The sequence below is a fragment of the Ambystoma mexicanum genome, chromosome 10 (genome assembly GCF_040938575.1).
Source record: "Ambystoma mexicanum isolate Mex_15411 chromosome 10, UKY_AmexF1_1, whole genome shotgun sequence".
NCBI lineage: Eukaryota > Metazoa > Chordata > Amphibia > Caudata > Ambystomatidae > Ambystoma > Ambystoma mexicanum.
In genome coordinates this window covers 1,570,725,759-1,570,752,182 of record NC_090932.1, presented here as the reverse complement: position 1 = coordinate 1,570,752,182, position 26,424 = coordinate 1,570,725,759, and the positions used below count along the sequence as shown (strand labels likewise).

At 45.4% G+C, this 26,424-nt stretch overlaps 1 protein-coding gene across 1 annotated transcript in view; it reads right to left on the bottom strand.

The window, feature by feature from the left end:
• CRKL (CRK like proto-oncogene, adaptor protein) overlaps positions 1-26,424 on the bottom strand; it is a 124,709-nt gene that overhangs the window by 80,053 nt on the left and 18,232 nt on the right. Inside the window, exon 2 of the mRNA XM_069619885.1 lies at positions 19,358-19,814. Coding sequence (XP_069475986.1) covers positions 19,358-19,814 — 457 coding nt within the window. The remainder of the gene's footprint in view (positions 1-19,357; positions 19,815-26,424) is intronic.

The window sequence follows — 26,424 nt, the reverse complement described above, 5'->3', positions numbered from 1 at the left end:
CATGTCGGCGGTGTTGAAAATACTAACATGACCAAACTAAAAGACACGTGACGCCGTTGAAAAAGGAGGGAATTATTCAGGGAATGCACCAAATCAACCGCTCAAAAAAAAAAATAGAACGGAACAAAAGTCACAAAGTAAACAATCTCTCGATTTAATCCACACCCAAGCAATACTTTCAGGTTATCTCTGAAGTATGTTTACAGAGCAACCTGGTTGGAACAAGTCAGTGCCTGGAGGGAGGCGAGAGCAGCAGTGCGACTAGCATTCCAAAGACTTGCTCCTTCAAAATTCCAATACCGACATGCACTTGCACTTTACATTTCTCTAGACAGCTTTTCTCATCAATGTGTCACTTCCTGTGCATAAACATTGCAACATTTACTGATGTTGAGTAAGCTGGCAACTGAATTTAAACGTGCAGTTCTGTAAACAATGGCCGTGTATTAAAGCCTGGGCATTTAGCCTCAATTTCCCATGTAGTACACAGAACCACTAGTCCAAAGAACCCATTCATCAATAATTACAGCAGATCTGTCCGATGGGAAAGAATGACTGGTGCCACCTGCTAAGGCAAATGCTTTATAAATGAGTAAGTTGGAGTACATAAGTGACCACCCTGTTGATTCTACCCCAGGCCTTTCCTTTTCTACTTGGATAGTCAAGTTTAGCTGATGGGCTTTTATGTGCATTAGTCATTATGGTGACCAACGATAAGGTCCGGCTTTTCTTAATACGACTGCAAAAGCCCAAACTAAGAAGAAAACAGAGGATGTCCCAAACCCCAAATCTTAGCAAAAGGTTGCGCTGAACCCTCTGACATCAGTACAGCAATAATGCTTGCTTGACTGCCTGCAAGGAAAACCATGTGGTTTTGACTTTGAACAAATAGACATGAATCCCTTTAGAGTGCTCTAAACTTACGTTTCTTAGCCGCATGATACAAACCATGAGGAAATTTGACACAAGTCACTCGATCGAATACAACTATCTGGCCTTAAAAGTGTGCGCTAGTGACAATGGACTCTTGCATAGTAGTAACGCGCATTTCGAGTTTGTGGAGAACTAGGATGGCCATTTTCTTTATGCCTGCATTGAAACTTACAATTCTACATTTTTATCCCCACCACTATAGGACACGAATTGCCTGTACCGAGAGATCAATTCTTGATCAAACATTGTTGAAACGCCAATTTCGTGAGGGTGTGGGGGGTTGCTGGGAAGAGGAGAGGAAAGAAAGGGAAAGGTTGTACAGAGAAAAAAGGAAGGAAAAAAAACAGTGCCATATATCTTGGTTTATGTATAAGCCAGAAAGAGTGCCTTTTGAATATTGTGCAGAGGAAGGAAGAGAGCTTGGTGACATGCCAAGCCAAAGGAGGTTAAGAGGCATCCAAACACAAATGGCCTGCTGCCATTAGCTCAAATAATTTGGAGGGTCAATGCGCTAAGAACTAGGTCCAAATACAAGGAAAATAGGTGGAGTTGAGGCTATCCAAGCTTCACTTCTATATGCTTGCAGGGAAGGATTACATGAGCCACTACACATTTTGACAAACTGATCCTGCTCATTCCAACTTTCAGGCAATCCGTTGGCAAGAAAGGGAAGGGGAAAAACATAAGTGGCACTGAAATCCAATGAAAAGAGCATCTAGCAAAGAGACCAGGGCTGGACCACCGACAATGCATGATGGGGACCGTTAGACCATGTGCGGATGGCTTAACTGCAACATTGCTCTGAGTCAGTTCAAGACTGAACTTCCACTTATGTGCGCAAGAGAGATTCTACTTTGGGTGTCTGCAGCTTCATTGAACACCCTCGCCAGATGCATTGCTTAGAGCAAGTAGCTTGGCAAGATTATAATGCCCCACAGACAGTCAGAAAGCTGGGGGCTAACCACCACTGGCAGAAGACTGCTTCCAAAGCCAGAGTAGCTTCTGGCATTTTTAAACCACCACACCAAGTTGAAGACTTATTACTCGCACAGTACAACGATCTGGTGCGCCAAGCCAAAGTATTTAGGTGTAGAGCACCATGCAGGCGCTCCAGCTTTGCCTTTGAAAGTTTTGCTGAAGCTCAAATCATCTCCTCACTAGGGAAAACAAAAAGTACAGATCAAAAAGTATTGAACCCAACACAGAGACAAGGGCCCCATTGAAAGAATGGGGTCAACTTACAGGATGTGGAGGCTACCAGTCCAGAAAAGACGCGATCATGAAACATCCCAGATGGCAGGACAAGGACATTCCATACAAAAATGTTGGTGGGCGGTGTAGCATTAGGCAGATTGATACCCAAGCACAGCATTCGCGCTTATTCAAGCAACAGGTAATTGAATATGTGTAATATGTACCATGCGCCGTCTCTAAACTTCACCAAAACGCTAAATACATCTCCCAAAATGCAATCCTAATTGCCCATCGGCAACATTGCAGATGTTCATATTTAACCATTATGCTAAAAAGCATTGTTCCTACACAACGTTTATTGAAATTCGAAGTGGCCCCTTAATACATGACAGGCGCCTTTTGTGATACTTGGCCCTTTACCGCAAGCACAAAAACTAAATGTCAAATCCAAATATCAGGTTATGAAACAAGAGGGTCTTAGGATGGCATGAGCAATGATGGGCTGACCAGGTGGGAATGTTCGGGATAAAGGGAAAGGACTCAACTTTGAACACTAATGCGCGTGCTTAAAAAATAAATATAGATCACACCAGTGCTTAGTGGGAGAAGCTGGGGGGCTCTAATAGGGGCACAGCCTGAGCATAGGGGCGGGGCTGCAAAGAAAAGAAAAGGTTTGGGTGCACCAAAAGCTATGATAGTGCACCAAAAGCCCTCAGCCCATTAACCAAGCCGCACCATAAATAGAAGTGTTGCCTGCTGGGGGTTAGCACCTCAATACGAAACACTTGGAGAGCTGGGGCGCCTGGCTTCACATTTTGCTTCTTATCAACTCCCAGTAGGCAGCCTGTTTAGCCAAAGAGCTGCACATGGTTAAGGGGCGGCCTGCAGGTGTCGGGGCTTCAGATCAGGAAAAAGGAAGACTTTAAACAGAAGCCCTGCAGGCAGCCCTGGAACCATGTGCAGCTCTTTGGCTAAACTGGCTGCCTGGGGGTACCTGGAGAAAATTAGGAGGCGAGGGAGCAGGGTGTCCCTGGGACATCCCTGGCTCCGGAGCCCTTTTTGGAGATAAAATAAAGGCACATACCCTGCTTTTCACAACAAAAAATAAACAGCCTTCTCATTAACAAAGCCATGCCTATTGTGTGTGCCAATGTTTTCCACATAGTCATTCCACAGAGCTGTAAACATTGTATGGTACTCCAGTTAGGGGCTGTGGATAGGTAACCAGCTAAATAAGCCATGCCAAGATTTGATTTTGTGACCGCATGCTCCCTGGTGTTTGTTGCTTAAAAACATTTAACCCAATGCCTCTAAAATGTCCATTGTGTGAAAGTCCTTTGCATATTTTAAAGGATGTGTATGCACAGCAGCCAGAGGTCCAAAGGGGTACTGGCAAGAGGTGTCGTTTATTTATTGGCTATTCATAAGGCGCCTATACAGCAAATGGTGTTTTGAGACGCCACAAGACAAAAAAGTGGGTGGGGCGGCGGGTGGTGACAAGGGAGAAGAATCCAATAACGGCCCTACTAGGCCTTGTGACATTGGGGGGAGGGGGGCAGGAGTGCTGGTCTGCACAATATTCAAATTGCTAAGGTGGGAGGGACAGGGTAAAGAGGATAAAGTGCGTGCAAGTGCTAAGGGGAGGTGAGGAAGGCAATTGTCTGGGAATGCAGTTGTGCGGGGCCACATAAATGCAATGAAGGGGCAGGGGGTGGACTGTGCAGGGTCTGGAGGGCCTGAAGCCCTGTAGAACTCAAGGGAACCAGGCAGCCAGTCACTGAAGCAGACCGGTGATAAGGGGGCAGAGGAGAAAAGGAGGATTTTGGAGGAGCTTCCAGAAGGAGATCCAGCTCAATCCCGAGGGGCAAGGAGACCATTCCAGATGGCGGCTACTGCAGAGGAGAGCGATCTACCCCCCCCCCCTCCACTCTCTGCTTAGAGAAGCGCCTGATCCGCAGAGAGTTGGATCCAACAGTCTCAAGGGCACAAGCTGATGGGTATTTAGGGAGAGAGAGTTGGAAGTAGTGGGGTCCCAGGTCCCAGACAGCCTTGTGGATGATGCAGAGGGTCTTGAATTTGATCCTAGCAGCAACCGGGAGACATTGAAGGGAAATTAGGGCTGGGAGATGCAAAGATAAGTCTTGCAGACCTATTCTGGATTAGTTAAAAGGGGCAACGGGACGATAGGGGAAGAAAAAGAAAGACGCTGTTGCAGTAGTCCAGCCTAAGGGAGGAGCAGGCATAAACAGGTTAGTGTAACTGCATGGGGGGTTTGAAGGTGAGGAATTAGTGGCGAGGGGCAGTTGGATGCGTGGACACGCAAACTTGACTGTTGGGTTGGGGTCCAAGAAAAACAGCAGGAGAACAAACAAAAAAAGTATTCAGAAAGCAGGAAATTATCAAACAAGAGAAGGTTCTCATGCAACTGGTTCACCGAGACCAGGCCGGTTTTCATAAACAGGCAGACGGCGGATAACCTTTGGAAGAAGCTAAATATTCTAGCTTCCTCAGAAGCCACTAGTGGAGGAATGTTGATACTTTCTTTAGATGCTGAAAAAACATTTGATTGGGGTTGACTGGCCCTTTCGGAGAGTAGTCTTTTAGAGGGTGGGTCTGGGTGCGACATGGATGAGATGGATAGGGGCACTGTATTGAACTCCACACCTAAAGTACTGGTCGAGGGGATGAAATTACGTTCCTTCCCCCCTTTGTTGGAGATACTGGAAAGCAGACACGCAAAACACCATTATGCTAACTTTCCTCTGCACCAACAAACAACAAAATGCAGCTACTCTGCTCGATTAATACTGTCTAGCTGCACAGATCATTCAAACTCCAGCACCGCCAGAATCTAGATACCCAAGGCCATTGGTCATGCTGCACACATTCATCTCACAATCACTGCACTACACTACACCTAGCACTAGTATGCAGCTACACACCCCTTATTCCACACATACCGAAAGTACCCAAGCACGAATTACTACATTACTCTCTCCACTGACCAGAACTGCGGTCCAAGAGTTTTCAACCCCATCGCTTTGGAATCATACCAATGGTAAAAAGTCCTGTACCAATGCCCAATAACATACTAGATAGGGCTGTCCACCATCTCCCTTGCTTTATGCATTAGTTTTGGGGAGTTGGGCCTCATTGGTATGTGCCAATGGGAATGTTCAAGGGGTCTCCATCCAGGAGCGCACTTATAAGCTCGCTCTCTTCGCAGGCGATGCCTTTCTGTACCTGAACCCGGGCACTCTACCACACCTCCCGAGGGGCCTGCAGGAATATTACAGGGTTTCGGTATTTAAAATTAATCTTTCTACGTCCTGGTCTTGTCAATGGATCGATGGCGCCCAGATTTACATCATCTCCAGTCTCTGCCCCTCATCTGCCAGGAGTGATTATGATATAGATATATATAGATAGTACAGATACCCAGGGATCTCACTGATTTGATGTAAATGTTGTGCCTCTTTGGGCTAGAACCCAATGCAATCTCGAAGGATGTGGCAATATGCCACTGTCCTGGACAGCTAAACTTAAGAGGGCTTTTCTTCCCAAGTTCTTATTTTTATGCCAGTTCCTGGGATTTCCCCAGACTCCTTTCTGGACAAACTTTTCTAGGATTCCTCTGAAAAGGGGGAAAAGGGGCTCACCGCAGGATCGGATATAATATCCTGCGGAGCAAGAGGGGGGGAGGGGTATGTGGGGGGGGTGGACTCCCTTGACACTACTATAGGGCGGCATAACTCTGGGTAAATCCAGTCCTAACCCTGGTCTCTCTGGGAGACTAGCCTGAGGAGAGTCCTAGATCACACAAAACCTTGGAAGGATCACATTGTATATGTCCCTGTTGCGCTGTATATGCCCACCAATTGCAGAATCGGACGAATGAGCCGCTGGGGTTCCAAAAGGCAGTACGAGGCGGGGATAGAGAAGGCGGCCCAGATGTGGGACAGTGGTCAATTTCTCTCGGTACGTCTTGGGAACTTGACTCCAGATTGGGAATATTTCAATGTTCTGATATATATAATTGAAGGGGGACCTCCTACATAAGGAGGGGGAAGATGACCTTCATATGGAGCCAACGCCGAGAACATCCTCCAGGTGACACTAGGGGCTGGGAGTGTAATATTTACAGTGAGTTGCTATTGGCAGGGCCTCAGAGCCTCCGGACGAGGCCAGGACATGAGTGAAAGATTTGGTTAGAGCAATTAGATTCACTTGCGTGTTGAAATGTCTTAGACGGGGTACCATGCTGGTATTGGGTGGGGGGGGGGCGGGGGAGGGGGGTGTCTTGTAACCTGTAAATAGCTGCTAGGAGCTGTGCTACACAGCAGTGGAAGAGTGCCATACCCCATTCCCCTCACAAAGGGAATGTTTTTTTAATCGAATCCAGCAATAGAGGAATGGTGGCCCGCCTTTAGCAAATATGGTAAGACATTAGATTAGATTTTCCTGGAGGATTGTGTTTGTGCAGTAGATCAATAAGGATTTAAGATGATACACCTAGGGGAGGTGTGCTGACGAGGAAATGAGAAGAACAGTTATTGTTACTAATGTTTTAGGGAAAGACTTATGATCTGTCCTAAAAAAAATAAAGATACATGACTCACTTTTGTATGACAAAAATGCTGATTCATGATCACAACATTCTCCAATTCTCTTGCAAGCCAATACCACACAGTACAAGATTAAGTAAATGCCTTGGAGTTGGGCACCTTACAAAAGAATGGGCTTCATAGTCTCCAATGGGGCTCACCTGCTTAATAGCATCAGCTACAGAAATATCAGTTGTACAGTTAAGCAATGGAATGAGTGAAAGGCACAGGAATTCATGCGGGTAGCTAAAGATTCATGGGTTAATAAGACCACATTCACTAGAACCACTCAAGCAGCTGCAATTGGTAATCAAAGGCTGAACAAAGTAGACTATTCCAAAATGTGAGTGTAACGAGAACACAAAACAAAAAAATAAATAAAAAAGGTATGGGGCGGTGGTCAGTGCACAACAGTACCTAGCAAGTTCCAATCAAAGCTGGTGCATGCTTTCAACAAGTTACAAGTTATGGAAGAGCAAATTGTTAACACCTACAAAAGTAATTGAGTACAGGTTTCTAAAAATATTTAACACTACGCATCTAGCTCTATACAAGACACCAGAGGATCCTGCAACTTGAGGGGGGGGCTCTATGAACAGACCAGCCGCGATTTCTCAAATCTACACTGCTGCAGAGGCTTACATAAAAGTGCAACTCACATTTTATTTAAAAAATGAATTGCAAGTCTTCTCAATCACTGATAGATGACCCGCTCATCATATAGAGTTAGTACGTGGATGTACTTTGAAATCAAAAGCTCAATTTCCCCCTTTACATTCTTACAAGTGTACAACAGACTACTTATAGTACACGAGGACCAACAGGACGTATTACAAATATATTTAAAAGCAAGACAAGTTTGGCTTTCCATCTCCTAGAGGGACAGAAGCAGTTTTACTATAGGTGCTTTGACCTTCGACTCTCTGCCCGGATGCTTCAAATTGTCGACAGCAGTTGATAGTCGCCTCTTCCCCTCCCCGCATTCCCCACCCCCATTACTCCAGCTTGTTCACATGGTAATCACCGAGACTAGGACCGGTTCAATTCACGCACTCCACGGTATTTCTTGCACCCTTTTCTTCAGAAGCATAACTGATCTGGTGCAGAAAACCTCAAGGCTCTGCCCCCACCCTCTCTCGAATGTTTAGGCTCATCCCCAAGCTCACTCACACAAACATTGCGCCAATTACACTGTTCAGGTCTGATTAAGCAATTTACTGGATAGCACACACTGTCTCCAGCTTAATGCTAATAAAAGTAATATTCTACTTCAGAAAGTGACCGGGATACGGATTGTTGCCTTGCTAAAATGTCACCAGTTCCTGCACCCAACAAATCAGTACACAACTTGGGCTTTAAATTCAACACAAACTTCAAGTGGTTTTTAGTAGTTTTTTGGTATGCAAAATCAAAATAAGACCTTTTATTTCCCTTTAATCTAGGCTGCACTATGGAAACTTTGTATCCTGGCCTTTCAGCGTTCATCTTGCATCACCTTCAGCCCAGTTACCCTTTAGCTCCAATCCCATGAATGCAACTTCACTGCCAACTGCTCTTCACTGGTTCCCAAACTCTGTTTTGAGTCTCTTTATGGACTGCTCCTTCCATCAGAGCCAAGCCAATACCATACTTTCCTAAATGTATACTCGTTCCTTTACTAGTCCTGGGATTCCATTACTCTTGTTGGAGAGGTCGATCCTTTTCAGTTATCGGCTACCGGCTACTTTTAAGAAAAGCCCAATTGCCTCACTTTTCATGGTCAAGCTCGTCATTTACGAGTGCTTTATCAAAATAAAAAAAGCGGCCACCCAATACGAAAGAAAAAAAAAAAAATCAGTACTCAAGCTGCTCCAGCGATTCAGCAGTTAAGTGGGACACGGCAGTTGCATAGATTTCCCATTATTTGTCAACGCACCAAAAGCATGCCACATGGCAAATAATAAATAGCGCTACCCTTTTAGAGATAATATAGCACCGAAAACCAGACACGTCCACCACATTTACTTCCTTTTAAAACGAAATGGGTATCACTTTGAAATTATTAAAGCCAGAGAAGGTCGGTGGGATGCCTCAAACTCCATGCAGGTCCTCTAAATTGATGCTTTCAATGCCAAAAGCTCACTCCGTTTTCTACATATATAACCCCTTTGAGGAAGCAATCTTGGATTCACTCACCCACTAACTTCAATTGAAACCACTGTTAGCGTGCATGTGGGCTCTAAGTCATACCTGCTGAAAAGCTAAACCTGGATTGGTTTCCAGTCCATGTTCCATTAATGGATAGCTGAGGAAACATAGCTGAGGACGCAAGCATACTAGAAAGGGGAACATTGTCGAACAGCTCTAGAAAAGCAGGTCACTAGCATTACCATTCAAACGGGTATTCAGATACAGGAATAAAGACAGCAATTGAGCAATCTGAAAACAGCAAATGGTAGCCAGAAAGTGTATTCACATTTAGATACACTTACTGGACAGCTTGGCTTCAAATGTTTAGCACTGCGATGACCCCAAGTAAAGAGCAATGCATTGGTTACTTATATAGTGCCATGTCCTCATTTGTATGGCCTCAATGTGCTTTGTGGTTGGAGCGCTCTCTGTGACCGCAGTCCATTTGCAGAAGATAGTAAAAGCTGAAGTTAGAAAAATGCTTGTGCTTTTTTTTTCGGGTTAGGACAAGGGCTGACAAGGATTAAGTAAGGAGCCCGCAGGTCAGGCAAGTCAGTGAGTGCCACTGGTGGTCTGGTGACACTATACTAACAAATCTACTAACTCACCTTAAAATGTTGGTAGACCAGAAGGCACCACCACAAACCAAAACTATTAAATCCAATGCCAAACAACAACCCTGGTTCACCAGAGAACTCGCCCAACAAAAAAAAAGGTGAAGAGAAAACGAATGGCAAATAAATCCCACTATAGCTAACAAGGAAAAATTTAAGGATAGTGAGAAAATCTATAAGAATGCGATAGAGGCAAAAAAGAATTTATAGCAACCAGATCACTACAGCAAATATCCTGAAATCCATTGAAAAACCCAGAGCAATCTCCCCCCCCCCATTCACGCCATCTCAAGAGGAGTGCGACAATACCCAAAATGCCTTCTTTCAGAAAATCTCTAAAGCCAGGGAGCTGATAACGAAATCTCAAGCCAAAAAACAAACAGTGGCCAGCCTTCCAACCAAAGACGCTATTAATGACAAAGCCTTTAAGTTCACAGACACCACTCCTGAGGACATGATAAAATTACTTGCCTCTATGAAACCCACGACCTGCGCCGAAAATAAACTACCACCTAAAATAATTTGAGCACCCTGAAATCTTTGCTCCTGCATGGAAGAAAATTATTAATACATCCTTTAGGGACCAGTTAGTACCACAAGACACAAAAAGGTCATGGTAACCCCTCTGGTTAAGAAACCTAATCGTGACCCTAGAGATCCAAACAACCTTAGGCCCATCACAAATTAACTTCATCCTAAAGACCATGGATAAAATAGCCACCTCACAACTCCAAGCACACATGGAAGCCTCAGAATCCCTTCACTACCAACAATCGGGATTCAGACCAGCACACAGCACCGAGACAGCCATGCTGGATCTCCAAACTAAAATGCTTAGCATTACGGACAAGGGGAAAGCGGGCCTGCTCATTCTCCTTGACTTTAGTGCTGCATTCAATCTGATGGACCACAACCTATTCAACTTGTACCCGAGATACCTTTGCCTAGTAGAAGATCACATCGATACATTTTTTCACCAATTATGCAGACGATACTCAACTGGCGATTGAACTTAGTGGAGATTACAAGAAAGACCATGAACAACTACTCAAGAAAGACCATGAACTACTCACGGTCTAGATCATCATAGAACTATGGATGGACACCAACTGGGTGTGGCTGAACGGCAAGAAAACTGAGCTAATGGTATTTGGATCCCATCAAAACAGAGCCAAACACTCTCCCGACTACAGCTCATTCCTGATAGAAAATACACAAATACAGGTACTAAGCAAAGTTAAAACCTTAGGAATGACGCTTGAAGCATCTCTGGGGTCTGAAGCCCAAGCCCAGTACATAAATAAAACATGCGCATACTACCTAAGACTACTAAAAGCCATCAGGCCCCAACTGTCAGAAGGGAAATTGTGCCATTATAGCAAGGGCAACAATTCTATCTCGCTTGGACTACGGCAACGCATTGATGCTAGGGTCTAATAAACAATGCCTCCACAGCTATCAGGTTGTACAGAACAACGCAGTGAGGATCATGGATCATAAAGAAAAAACTAAATTCAATCACATCAGTGACTCCAGAAGAGATACACACTGGCTTAAAATTGAAGCCAAGAGTTCAATTTAAGGCCTTAACTTGGTTCACAGATGCATCCACAGGGAACGCACCGGAGTACCTAAAAACTAAAGTCCACCTGTATGCACCCAGCCGCATGCTCAGATCCTCAAACCAAGGAAAGATAGCCACCTACAAGCGCATATTTGGCTCAGGGAAATTCTTCCCCATTTTAGCTGCAGGCCTATGGAACAACCTCCCTGGCAAGATTAGACTGGAAACCAACTAGCTGCGCTTCCGTAAACTAGTGAAGACCTATATATCTTGCACTGAATTCCCCACTCACAACAGGCCTCTTATTTGTAATAGTACGTTGAATCTAGTCATTTGCTAAAGTGAATGTCCTCTGTTTCCATGTTTCTGAGCCCCAAGACTTGCGGGTTACCGGCACAATATAAATTAATAAATAGAATAGAGTTTTAGTGATTAAGATTCGATATGTGCCCAGCTAGACCATACTGTTTTGTTGTTTGTCGCTGAATACTAACAGCAGAGGTGAAGTACATCAGGGGTTTTAGTGTGGATGGCTAGGTGTGCTGCTAGACCGGAATAGCATAGCCATAGTCGCATTCTAGGGAGCATGAATGGGTGGCCGTGCCTATGGCGCGTGTCCACAGACGTGGTGTAAGGTATACATACCATAGGCTTTGCTGGAGTTCAACTGCAGGGTTCTTTTGCTTGGCCCAGTGAGATTGTCTGGTGTCGATATTCGTGGTCTCCCTAGTACAAAGGTTTGTGCAGTGGGAGAGGGGCCCTGGAGGGATGAAGGGAGGATGGTAGTTTGTTACGGTTTGCCTCTGTAAATGCTGCCGGCATCAGTGGGTTATTGGTGGATAGGAGTGTTGTGTTTAGGCTTGCATTTCTGTGCAACTGTCAGGAGTGTGGAGGGGGGCTGTAATTTAAGAGTGTTAAGTTAAAGGAACGATCATTCACAGCCATTGCTGCCATGAGAGAACAGGCTCCCTTGCCGAAGGATCCACAGAGACCTGTGAGCACCAGCAGGAAGATCGGATGGACACAGGTACTTGTGGCTCACTTCCTCCTTGCCACCAGAGAAACCATCCCAGCTGCCTGCACAAGGCTTAATTTCATCAATGCAGACACGGCCGACATGGCAGGCCCTTTGGGCTGTGGTACAATGTCTGAATTTTTTCGGCAAGCAGAGCTAAGAGCACTGCCTTTTGTTCCACTTGCCCCGATTGGGCTTCCTTTACTGAAGAGCTCCCCCCCCCCCACATCCACCTATTTTGAAGGTATGTTGTAATCATTATTTTCTTACCTGGCCACGAGGTGCTTTGGCACCTTCCAACATGGCCGCCTTCCCTGAGCACCAGAGGGCTCTGATGCCTGCCCTGCCCGCCCTCCAATTGGTCCCCCCCAGTCCTCATCAGGGCCAATGGGGACGACCCCTCCTCCCCCGATCTCCTTACACTTCACCTCTCAGCCTCATGAACAGCTACCCAACATGCAGCCAGCTACCCCACACACTTGTGCCCCTGGAGCTTGATACTCCCACTAACAATACTGGAGTCAGGTCCTGGACATTGTAATGCCTTTTCACTAACTCGCAAAACTGTTGAACCCAGGTGTGCCTATGCCATTCTGCCTTACTATTTGTATTTTATTGATTTATAAAGAGCCTTAAGCCAAAGCGCTGTACATGGAACAACATAATACATAAAACATGAATAAAACTGTTGAAGCATTACAATATGAATCAAACGTCAAAACAGTGAAGAGAGCAATTAACTGAAGAGGAGGGAGGAAAGGGAGATGGGACAGGTTGGGGGGAGTGAAGGAGGGCAGGAGGAGGGAAGAAGAGAGGGATAGGGGAGGGGAAGGGAGAGAGTCAGGGGAAAGAGTGAAGGGGGAACTAGAAGGGGGTAGGGGTTTCAAGGAGGAGCATGGAGAAGGGCAGATTTAAGGGAAGTGCGGAATGAAGTGAAGGTGGGGGAAGAACAGATAGCAAGTGGAAGGGAGGTCCAGTGTAGAGGAGCTAAGAGCTGGAAGGAGCGAAAACGGGAGGAGGCAGAGGGGGGTGGGGGTGAAGTGAGAAGGAAATGGTCAACGGACCGAAGGGGGAGTAGAAGCAGAGAAGGATACTATATCCCTTCTCTTTAGTGCATTTCTGTGCTTTTGGTAAATTCGGACCCTGGTGTGGTTTTATTAACTCTACACCCAACCTTTTGGTACTCAAGTGTTTCTATTGCATCCATCTTCTTGCTTTGTGTTCGTGCTGTGCAGCCTCTCCCATCTTCCATCATCATCATCTCTCCCTCACCCTTATGGCACTCACCATCGCCCCTATCTAACAGCTATACCATCACCTAGCCTTCTCTTTCAAAGTCTGGAAAGAAAACTTAAAAATGCAACTTCCAGACAAAGTCGTGGATATCCTCTTTCCTGTCCCCTCTCCAGATCTCTGGGCTCATCTTATCCCTCCCCTCTCACATTTTCACCCATTAATGGTGGCACTAGATGGGACATACTCTTGCCGGGCTTTTCATCATCCAGGTGTATCAATACTGTCCATCGCAATGGAACTATCATGGCTCCAGGTCCTCAAACCAAACTCTTCGGCAGGCGCTTGCCATCCATCATTAACTTCCTTCCGACACCTGCTACTCTTCCTTCCTCTGCCCCCCCACTCTCCTCCTCAGATTGGTGTACCACACACCTGTACCACTCATTGGAAAACCTTCAAAGACCGTGACCTGCTGCATCTAGCCACTCTTCATGCTCACTCTGCTAACGCTCTGCCGACATACCTCCTCCTTGATGACCTTGACATTATCGCCCTTACTGAGAAGTGGTTCAATGCCAGCTCAGTCATTGCTTGTGACCTTCTCCCTGATGGCTACAAGATCATCTCCAAGCCTCGCCCAACTGTGCTGGTGCCCTGATCTTTTCTGAGTGGGTCCCTTCTTCCCTTTTACCCACCCAGCCACACTCCTCTTTTGAGAGCCTGGTCTATCGCTCACACTTCTTCCAACTAGTGCCACCATCTACAGGCCACCTGGCTCCATCACCCTGTTCTTCTCAGAATGGGTTAATTTCTCCTCCTCTTTCCTTACATCTACCTCTAAACTCCTTCTCCTGGGTGACTTAAACATCCACCTAGACTCCTCAATCACAGTGTCCGCTCTTCCCCTGACCTCTGCACCTCGATCTCTTCTTCTCCATGCTCCCCTCTGGTCCCACCCACTCGGCTGGACACACGTTGGATGCCTTGCTCCACACTCCACCCCACTCTTCTAGTCAGACCACTCCTTCCTCTCCTCTGGGTCCTCAGCCTTAACCCTCACCCCCGCCAACCTCGTACACGGACATCAACCCGATGAAACGAGTGTCCGCTGCTGCCTTCGCATAAACCACCCACCCATCCCCCCCACTACTCCCACTGCAGACTAACTCCACTCTCAGTAACCGCCATCTTGCCACCACCAACACCCTCAACATTCTTGTCCCAGACATGAGGCTGTCTGAAACATGCCACCACACTTAGCGTCAATGTAAACCAGTGCTTTCATATCTGATTTAATCGACAGATTAATATAAAATGAATACAGGTTAATTTTATATTTTTATGTAGAGGTGACCAAAACGAGACTGAATATGAATTGTTAATATTGACCAGTGGACAACCACCTCCTCATGGCACCTAAAATCCAGCCACCCATTTAAAAACCCTGAAGAATTTCATAGAACACAGTTACACCGTGATAAACAAAAGAAATATGTTGGGTTAAGATAGACCTGAACACTTGTTAAGCAGGTCTCCTCGTGAAGGGGATTTGAAGTGGTCAATTGGATAGTGTTGATTTATTATGTTAATGTTAAAGGACATTTGTACCGCGCACTACCACCACCGAGGTGGTCCCCTGGCGGCTCTGAAAAGGGAGGAGAGGGGGTGGGTTAGTGGGAATAAGCTGGAAAAGTGCAAGAGAGCAGTGCTGTGCTGTTGGCAGCCTCATCCCGGTGGGTCCGTTGGTTGGGCTTGGGGTGTTTTATGGTCCGTAGTCGTCGTGTGCTGTTGTGCAAGTCTATGTGTGGTTTGTTGTTGGATTGTTGTGAAGTTTGTGCGGATTGCTGCGTTTTAGGCTTGTGGTTGCGTTTGGTTATAGTTTGAGAGGTGTATGCAGAGGGATGGAATTGTTAGTTGGTTAGTTGGCATTGCTGTCCTTGCAATTGTGGGATTCCATCTAGGTGCAGTACATGCTAACAGTCACATTTCTGTCTAGATGCGACGCAAGCTAGGTTCGGAATTCTAAGTGTGGTGCATGCTAAGAATCACATTTCTGAAATTCCATCCAAGTGTGGCATATGCGAACAATCACATTTATGTCTAGATTTGGCGCAGGCTAATGTTTGTGGTTCTCTCGGGGTATAGTACTAGGTAACATTATACTGCAGGCAGCGTTTGCTGTCCGGCCATGAGTAGGTTTAGGCTGGTGGTCACATCTCTCTAATAATGCATGATTTAGGTCTTTAGTAGTCTAGGCCATTGAAAGTTAAGTTAGAGTGGCAGGGGCTTGCTGGAGTAGCGTAATTGCTCTACCCCCCACCCATGCCAGCACTTACAGTTTTGTCAGTGTCTGGTGGCTCCATTGGCTTCCCCTGCTGACACCTGCAGACATCTTGGAACCGCCAATGGGGGAGCCGCCCTTGTCCTTGGGCCCTTAGCCGCAGGGCTGCACAGGCAGAGGGCTGCCTGGAGCAGCCCTCTTATTGTAGTTTTGATTTTTGATGTATGTTATGTGTAACATTTTTATTTTTGTGAATTCATTATTCATTATATCCGCCGTGGTATTGTGAGTGTCACTTTTTTGTACCGAGTTTATGGAGAGGTGGTTGTATGTTCACATTTTACCTTCTTTTAGGATTGTGTCTTAGATGAGTTTTAGAGACTATTATTTGATTCAGGTGGCTTGTTAATAGTGTTTCCGCTTGATCCATTTTTTTAGTCTGTTTAAAGGTATTTTGTAATACATTTTTAAAAATGATGGTGAAATGGGATTGAATTGAATTATTTCTTCACTTTGCATCAGTCTCGCTTGAGTGGGTCTCCTGTACAGTTTTACTACATACCTGGTCCTTTTGTATAGATTAGGATTTTGAACCAGCTGCGACTGGTATTTATAGACCTGGCGTCCCTCCAGTCTTTAACCTAAGCATCCAACAACACGGCTGAACCCTTCCACAGTCTCCACCTCGCCTCTTCCCTCACAGGCCCTCTGCAATTGATTGGCCACACTTCACTGCAAAAACCCAGGATATCCTTAGCATGCTTCCTTTTCCCAGTGCCCTCCTCCCATCCTCCTGCCACCTATGGCCTCCCATCTGCCCCTCTGCCTTGCTCTCCTCCTTCCTATCACATTCAATGGGGACAGTAGGTTGGTCTACTCTATGAGGCTCTCCTCAAAACAGGACTCCTACACCCTCCCTCCCCCCCCCCATTCTACCGGAACTATTAAGGAAACTCAGCTCCTGCGCCCCTGCAATCACTCAGATGCCCCCCTCCTGAAAAATACCTTCCACCGACCCCATGTGTCCAGCCAACTACCACTCCATCACCCTATTACTTGGGAAACAGTAGTTGGTCTTCCGCCAACTGACCCAGCATACTGTGCTTGTCAGTTTCTGACATGACCATCAATCTGGATTCTGATCATCCATAGGCACAGAAACTGCTCTCCTGAACACCCGTGAAAAGCTGCTTGCATCTATTGACTAACTCTCCAGCTGTTCTCATTCTACTTTATCTCCCCCCTGCATTTGATCTAGTCAACCACTCAATCCTCAAAACAGCTCCACGATACCCTTAGTATCTTGCAGAGGGCACTGGACTGGCTGATCACCTTCCTCACGGACCATCCGCACAGGTTACCCTGGGCCGTTTCTCCTCTCCCACCTCCATCTCCACATGTGGCGTCCCACAGGGCTCTAACCTTTCTCGCTGGCTCTATCAATCTTGCTCCAGTTGCTCGCCTACTTTCAATTTTGTCCCCTTACTTCCAGTTTTATGCAGATATGATAAACCTGTCATCTAATCCTCTCCTTACTTCCAACATCATTCCTGACTGCCTTTCTGCCATCCAGTCCTGATCTGCCTTCAATGATCGCTGCCTCAACATCAGCAAGACGGAGACCCTTCCCATTGTACTCCTTCCCTTCACTCTGGCCACCCTCTATGGGCTCTCCCCCTTCATCTGATGCCAGAAACATTGGAGTCCTCTTCGACTCCTCCCTTTCCTTCCTCCCATCAAGGACCTTGCAAGAAGGCCCATTTTCAACTTCACCGCCTCAAAGGAATCCTTTGTTTCCTCACTCCCCCCCCCCCCAGAAGCTCAATGTCTCTAGAGCTCTGGTACTCCCGAGGCTGGACTTCTGCAACAGCCTCTTGCTTAATCTACCCTCTTCCTCGATGTACCCATCAGCTTATCCTAAATAGGGCTGCAAGACGTATCCTTAGCCTCAAGCCCAGGGACCGTATCTCTCCAGCCCCAAAATCTCTCCACTGGCTCCCAGTTGCTGCAAGGATCAAAATCAAATCCCTCTGCATCATCCATAAGGCTGTCTGGGGACAGGGAACACGGCATCTACAACTGGCTCTCAACAAAAGCTCTCCCTCCAGATCTTTAGCCGCACTGGCTCCAACTCTATGCGTGTCAAGCGCTTCTCTAAACGAGCTGTGCCCAATCTGTTGCCTCGGCTGGCTCCCTCCTCTGGAACAGTCTCCCCCTTCCTCTCAGTCTTGATCCAGATCTCCTCAAATTCCGGAAGATCCTCAAGACGGTCCTTTTCACCTCCTCCATCCTCCCCACCCCCCTAAACTCCACCGCCGCTGAGATTGGTGACAAGGGTCCTTGTGTCCTGCTCCCCACGACCCATCCAGCTTCTGCCCACTCCCAGCACCTGCCTTTGGGCACCCAATGGGCTGTGCAGTCTCACAGGCCTACACTTATTGTAATAGCAACTGACCACTTTACGAAGTGATCTCTGCCAGGCACTTAATTGCTTGCAACCTACTGCCGAGCGCTTCCCTCCGTGGAACCCCTCTCTCCCTATCTTTCCTTCCAATGTTCCCTCCCTGTTGCCCCGAGGGAGATTTCTTGATAAAGGTACAGCTGGCCCATGGGCAGGGCAATTAACACAGGCTGGAAGAACAAGTCCAGGAATGACAGACACGTACTATAACTACATAATGACGGAAGGGGCGAGCAGTTGCATCAAACCTACAAAAAAAAAAAAAAGGCAGGTTGGCTCACGGCAAAGTAGGAGGGTCGTGAATCAGAGAGAACAGAGAAATGGTGTACCCCAATTAAACTGTCTACAGAGGACTCATCTCAACATAATAGAATTAGAACTGAAACTACACAGGAGAATTGTGGGGGGGGCAGAGGGGGGGGAGATGTATACCTCCTAAAATGGCTTTGCTATTTTTCCATTCAGTGCTGCAGATAAGATTTGCAAGTGGAAGTATTTTACTCCCTATTTTCTTTTTTTTTTTTTTACAGGTGGACTAAAATGATTTTTTTTTTATTATTAGGGAGTAAAAATGTAAGTCCAATTCTTCCCAATGAGTAATTTTTATTTCTTTGCAACTAGTTATTCATGCACATTAAAACGTTACATGTTTATACAAATCCGGCAGTTAAAATAGTAGTTTCTTCCTATGTACTACTAGTCCAAACATATCCATGTAGCTGTGAGGATGAAAGCAGGGGTACAAGATTGTACATTTCCTTTTTCTGGTTTTTGTTGGGAGCATTTACCAATTTTCAGGGAGCAAAAGTGGCAATACACCCCCTTATCTGTAGGGCTGCTTCCATTCATCACTGGTAATTAAATGTAGGTTTCTGCACACACACAAAACAACAACAAGGAAAGAGTTCGGACTTGGTTTGGGTAACATTGAAATCTCAGCAACATCACCATCAAAAGGTGGTCAGGGTTCCAGCTGATGGTCCACTACAATTACCCTGGTTGACCAACTGTATCAGTCACACCCACAGCTCCCCACCCACAACTGGCAACACTCAAGCCCATGCCATCCCACATCAAAGCTTTTAAAAGGGCAAGAAATGGGGAGACCTACAATCTTTGAAACCGCAACATCTACGAAACATACATTGTGGGATTGTTTGCCTAAGCATCCATTTAACGGATATGTAATGTGTAACATACATTTACCCCATTAGTAAAATAGGTGCATGTTATAAGAGAAGGGAAGAAAAATTAAACAAAACACATGCAGTACAACACAAACTCACCTCCAGCGCTAAAGCAGTCTTGTCATAAGCACATGGGACACGTTTCTGAATAGCTTTGGCATAGACCGGTCCATTCTGCGTGGAGAGCAAGGGGTTGATAACAGCGCCAGGTGTACCAGGCACAGAAGGCAAAGGGCTTGTGGTTTGGGGCTGGGCATATGCATGTGCAGGCTCAGGAATGCCATAACTGTTGGAATTCCTGTGTCCAGGTTTGGAGGATCTAACTAGCTTCTCCACGTAGGGAACAGGAATCATTCCAACACGGCCATCCTTGTTTCGGGCACGCCACCACTGATCTTCTGGTTTTTCAATAATGACCAAAACCTCACCCTTTTTGAAAGGCAAGTCCTCATCATCATTTCCAGGGAAATCATACAGAGTCCGCACGTACTCCACATTTTCTTCAGAAGCAGGCAGGTTGGACACAGACCCAGGTCCCAGCGACGGACTTGGAAACCTAAAAAGAAACACACCGATGAACATTTGATGTTAAGAATATCATTTACTTCCATTTAACGTACATCCACAACATTTTAAATTTAGAACGTAATAGTTGGGTCGTATTTAGCCAGGAGTAGTACACTACCATAGCAACTTAAAAAAAAATCCCTGTGTGCGCACATGAAACACCAAATGTAATCCTTCAATGAGTGACGTAAACACCTAAAAAGACAATCTCATGCAGACACCACTCATCGAGATAGAATATATCTATATCCACAGGGTAGCCAGTGGCACCCTTATCCTGCTCAAGGTCAGAGTTTGCTCAGTTAGAATAGGTACACAGTGCAGGAAACTAACCCATAGTGTTGAAGCCTTAAATATGTAACCTCTCCCACAACAAGCACATTTTAAAGCGCTTTTTACAGTGTCTTCGAGGTAGTGATGAACAATGACAACCATTCATAAAGGCATCTACGTTTCAGAATCCTGCATGGACCAAACCAGACTTCAATGAATGAACAAATAAAAACACCACAAAAAGTCTTACAAACTACCAAGTCCATGGGACGCATCAAGGTCAGACACAGGAGAAGCATCCATATGAACTCTTCCGGGGGAGTGGGGGGGATGGTGGGGGCGGTGGTCACTGTATCCAGGGGGTCTCTGAATTCTCTCGTCTTCATTTGAGGTATTAGGCCCGAGGGTTTGGAAGACAGCTATGCGAGCGATAATCCCAGACTGATCTGCCTATCACTCTAGGGTACAGCACACTACCTTCAGATAGGTGTGTGCATTTACACTCATAAACATGTTCATTTACCATCAAACCCGATGTACACTACGAATTTATGGTCGATGGCATTCACACTGGAAAGCTCTGCAGCCTTCAACAGCAATGATCACAGGGTGCCACCGACCGGAGACTGGGGTGTCGACACGTAGACAGCGTTTGTGGTATTGTAGGGATGGAACTCGACTATGGTATTGTGCATTTGATGGTGTATATGGTAATTGAGATGCACGAGAAATCCAACATTCCACCACCTGCAGCAAGACGACCTAGAGCCCACCCAAGAGGAGACAATAGTCGTTAACTGCATAATACTGCACAATCCCTCGTTTGACGACTGCCCGATTTTTTACATTACTACAATGAAAGGGTAAATGCCACTTGCACAAAAATTTAGCAAGGGAACAGAACATGCAGAAAATATAAATGAGGGCCGGGGTTCAGTTTAGGGCTGGGGGTCAAGGGAAAATGGGTAGAAATAATTTGGAAAGAGGGGGTCTAAGGGGGGAAAACAAGGCAACACATCATTACCAACATGGAAGCAAAGAAAAACGGGGGAAATAGGCTTGGAAAGAAAAAATTAAATGGATAATAGGAGAAGCAGGGTGTGGGCTCAAAAACCACACCAATCTCAAATGGGTGCCAGTTTGGAATAGTGGCAAAGGATCTTCACCCACTTCAGAAGAATGTTGGTCAAGTAGGCCTTCTGTATAGCACCCCGTTAACTGGTGATCCGTGTACTTGGTAGATGGAACAATACATACACAGAGGAATAGCAAATAGCAAGCAATTGGGTACTAGTACATGAGATTGGGACTAATATGAACCAATATAAAAGGGAAGGAAAACAATTGCGTGGGGCTGAAATTGCTTGCAGTCTTGACTGGCTAAGAAAACAGTCAGGTCGGAGTTACCATATTAAAGCAACATGGTTACAACTGGAATGGGCGTGTCAACAGGACTACTGCTCTGCAGTAGTGGCTAAAGAATCTACTCAACCGCACAAATACTAAACCAACAGTGATACCACAAAGGCAAAGAGATGCCACGTTCAGTAACATGGCTATTCTCTAGAGGCTTCCTAGCTGGCACTATAGTACTACGATACAAAAATAAGTTTCTATAAACTAACAAACATGCACACAACCAATAAAAACAATGGCCCACCCATGCAAGGGAAAACGGAAGGCAGGTTTTAAAAGAGGCAAATCATGATCTAGTTCTTGTGCGCTATTGACCACTCGCTATTTGAAACAAACAACCGATACAAAAGGATGAGGTGGCAGCGAGCACACTATTCCCACAACCCACCCACAGGGTTTGTAAAAATTAGACAATCATTTTTAGGTTTTGGGAAGGTAACTTGCGCTCTAACCACTGTCAGTTTTGAACAATGCTACGCATATATATCACCGACAAATCAGACGTTATGAAATCCAAATTTAATTGTCAATGATGAACAGTTTATCATTGACAATTTGTGGCTGAATAATGACCTCCAAGGGTTTGGGACCATTTAATTGTGCAACTCAGAAGCCACCATGGCATAACTAGATAGGTCTTACATTTAGAGTTTAATGTGCCACCAGGTGGCTGGGGTTCACAATTATGTTTTGAATCAGGAGGTGCAAAAGTCACCTCTGAGGATTTTGGAAGCGCTGTTTAGAGAAGGTAGGCTGGAAGTTGCTCAAATGGAGACAACCCACTGTACCTAACAAAATTGGACTGGTTGCTGAAAATGTGGGGCACATGGAAAAATTGACATAGCGCATGATTTTTTAAATGCATTGGATGAATAATGGGCGGCTCTTAAAGATAAACTTGGGAACATTTGAGGTTTCCCCAATTGAGGTTACAGAAGCATTGTGCAATTGCGGGGGGCCAGAGGTAAGGGGTGGCCAGTGGTTATTTGGGCAAAGGTTACAAGCACATGATAGTCTAGTGGTCAGACCAGTGATTGGGGGTGATGGCAGTATTGGTTGTGTTGCAGTTCAAGTCAGCAAGCCAGTTGAACGACCTTCCTAGTCAGTGTGTTGGGCCGAGAGATATGAAAAACCAATATGTTTGCAAGTGAGAGGGGATATTTGTCTGATGGTCTCCACAAGTCCCAGGTTTAGATCACCCACGAAGATGACTTTGGAGGTTGGTCTGATGCTGTGAGGCAGGGTGTGAGGATGGCCTGCTGCTGGGGCTGCCAAGAAATGGGCGCAAGGCGGAGGCTTACCTTGCCATAGAGGCTGAAGAATGACCTTTGAAGCAAAGTGGGGTGCTGGTATCCAAGCTCTGTTGATATGATCATTCTGAGGGGATGCTGGAATTACATCGATTGTCACGCGCAGACAGGGTATTCCAAAGTACTTGGTTTGCGCCAGCTTCGCCTTCGGGTTTGCTGGGTGTCAGTTCATGCCTGCCTCATACCAGGCTGTCTACATTGGCAATCCCCCTGGTACAGGCATCTATAACTGCTCTCCAGATTGAACTAAACATTCAGTACTAGCAAGCATAATCAAAAGTCAGTCATCATGAGCCGTAGTCTAAAACATCTAGTGAGCTGTAAACTGAAGACCACTGCCTTGGAACATATATTCCGTTCGAGTCGAGCATTTGAAAGGAATTCGATAAAAGCTGTTCTAGTTCAGGCCATAATACACCACATTTCTAGTCGCAAACAAGTAGCCCTGGTAACAATCTATTTTGCTAATTTCTTAAAAATGCTGCTTATGTGATTGAAAATAGACACAGACTACCAACGAAACTGATTAAGCCCATCTGTAAATACCGTTGTTGTATAGTACAATAGCAAATACCATTCAGGACAATTTGCAACTGCCACTGACAAGAAAGAAATGATGTGGTTGTGCCTGTTGAGAACTGGCATTTAGCAGCTACCAACTTGAAATGTTCATCCTTTGCCGACCCAGGACTATAGTTTTGTGTAGCATTTCATGCCGGATTCTTAGCGCTTAGAGCAGGGATCCCCAACGTGTAGCTCGGGAGCAACATGTTGCTCGCGGCACCCTAAATTGTTGCTCGCCAGTTGCTCTGGGCCATTGTGTGGAGGCCTAGAAGGAGGTGCTGAATGGATGAGACCTCCGTAGCACTGTAGTCAGTACAGAGTCCTGGACTGTGCAAGAATGTTGGCCAATGAGCCGCTGTTTTTCCAGCTGGCTTATTTTTGTACATGCAAGATTTGTGTTTGGTGCCACCATGCACATAATTTTACAGTAAATGTCCTTACTAGTTATGGTAGTCTCATTGCTAAAACCCTGTCATCCCCAGTTACTTTGCCCAGCTGATAAATGTATTAATGAGCACATTATTTGAACCATGTTTGTGTCATGGAGAAAATTGGCCTATTCCGTTCCTTGGTACAGCTAGTATGAGCATAGTGGACAAGGAAGTGGTATGCATACCCAACTTTCATTTATTAAATAATGTGCATGCACACTTTCTGTACAAGTGAGGTTTATGTTTGATGCCACCATATTTATCGACAACATTCATTTTGGTGTCACCTGTATTTATATTACATAGTGTCCTAGTGGAAAAATGGTAATCGTTTGATACTGTGCCCATCTGGCACATGGTTAATGGGCAGATACGGTAAATGCATTCCCACATTTTTCATAATCAATTTTCCCTGTATCCCAATCCAATTAAGTTATTTTTAACTTAAGGCAATTTTTTATGCCATTTTGAAACTATAAATCTGACCAGCAGTGTACACACCCCTCATTAAATCATGGTTCAGTTTTCTTTTTGAGATTCTACATTCTGCATCGAACCATGGTGCATCCCTTTCTATAACCTGGAGCTCCTAAACTTGGTTTGCCAATAGCTCTGTCCTGGATAGTTTCTCCTAAAGACTCAAACAAACTCTCGCTTTCCTTTGTGGCCTCTGAACTGTTCAACAGTTTTAAGAGAATATCTTTATTTCTTGTGAATTAGTAATTTTTTCCAATGCCTCCTTTTCGAGCGTAGGCATCGCCAACCAGTCGCTCTGGCTGTCAGATATCTTCTTCGTGGTGCCTACTCTGGCCATTGGAAAATGAACTCCAGAGGATTGTGTTTACTCTTTGTTCAATAAGAAATGTACCATTTCATAACATTCCTGAAGAAAAAAAAACATCCACAATACAGTCATCAATGACTGTGGAACAGTATTGCTGATCTCGTATGCTTAGGAATGCACCATTTGCCATTAAAGATCCCATAGATTCTTAGGCAAAATCTCAGTAGATCTGAAAAATCAGTGCCCCGTTTGTGGCCCTTTTTACTGTCCATACATTTGCACTAATATTTTGCTCAGGAACCTGAAACCCCTAGTAATGTTTACTTATTCCTACTCTATTTTTGAACAGCTGAACTGGTCCTATATGTCTAAAAATGTACTACTGACCACTCAATCTCCTCAACATTTCTTGGAAATCACTAAACGTCAAATTAAGTTAAAGGCCTGCCACATTTCCTTGACTAGAATAACACGTGGTCTAGATAACTATTAAGTACTGCAAATTAAATGTTCTATACACAGTTTTAACTTTGTTACATTTCTAATTTGTGTTGCAAACAATTTGTCCGCCAACTGTGCGCCGATATGTTCCGTCGAAAAATTGATGTTGCTCACCATTTAATTTGATATGCCAATTTTGCTCATTGCACACAAAAGGTTGGGGACCCCTGGCTTAGAGGGAGGTCCTAGATATGTCCTTATCTCCCCCCAGGCGGATTAAGGGCAGCGGGTGCTGCAACATTCACGCCTGTGACTGCAAAATCCTGAGCCGATCCCTGAGAATGGACCACTAAATTGAACGCTTATCTAGCTGAGCAATCGTGGCGGCTAGAATAGCAGTTTGCACTTTTAAAGGGAGCACCCATGAAATCCAGCACAATCAACCTATTAAGCAAACTTCTAGGGCCAATACAACTTAAGCACCACAAAGACAAGCCAGCGCAAAAAACACGAGTGATGCGGTTTGCAACACAAGACCATTGCCATGGGTATTCATTTTCATTTACTCTTTACGAAATGGTTGGTTTAAAAAATGCGACACAATAGTGCCTCAGTCTGGGGCGAAAAGGGAATTCCCCATGATTAAGTTTTAACAGATTTTCAGACCACACAAAAATAGGAGTGGGCACTACATACATCAAGATACCCAGATCAGCCCCAGATAATATGAAATGGGTAGTTGACAGATTGTAGGCTACATATACGAGAGCAATCCACGCAGCTGGTCTAGTTCATTGTGTAAAAGGGATGGTAGTGGAGGATTGCCAGGCAGTCCCAACATATCATGGAGTGGGGTGCAGTTGTCATTGACCAGTCGCAGTGAGACTCCCCAGACGAGCACCGTCAACCTTCCGTAGAGGTGTTCTCTGGGGAGGTACCGACATGGGCTTGGCCAGGAGCAGTCACCTTTGCAGTTCTGGCTGATCAAATCCCGTAGCTAGGCGCAGAGAATTGCCTGGGGATTGCGCCATGACTAGATGACAGTAGCAGTGAGAGAATTTAATGAAGCACATCCATTCCAGGAAAGATACATATACAGTGGCCAGGAATCTTTACTGTTCGTTATACAAGGACAGTTAGTTTGGCAGAACAAAAAGGTTCGACAGCAGCAGTTGAAAAGGGACGCCTTAAACCAGGTATAAAACATTAATTGAAAGGGTGATCGGTATTGCGAATAACTTGGCACAGGGACCAGCAGTCCAACGGATTCAAGTGGAAGCAATACCATGGTGCAACCACCAATAAATAACCCAAACCGTAGTATTCACAAGTGGGCTTCAGATGCTGAGTCGTAAGGAATGGTTCTACGTGATTGCACTG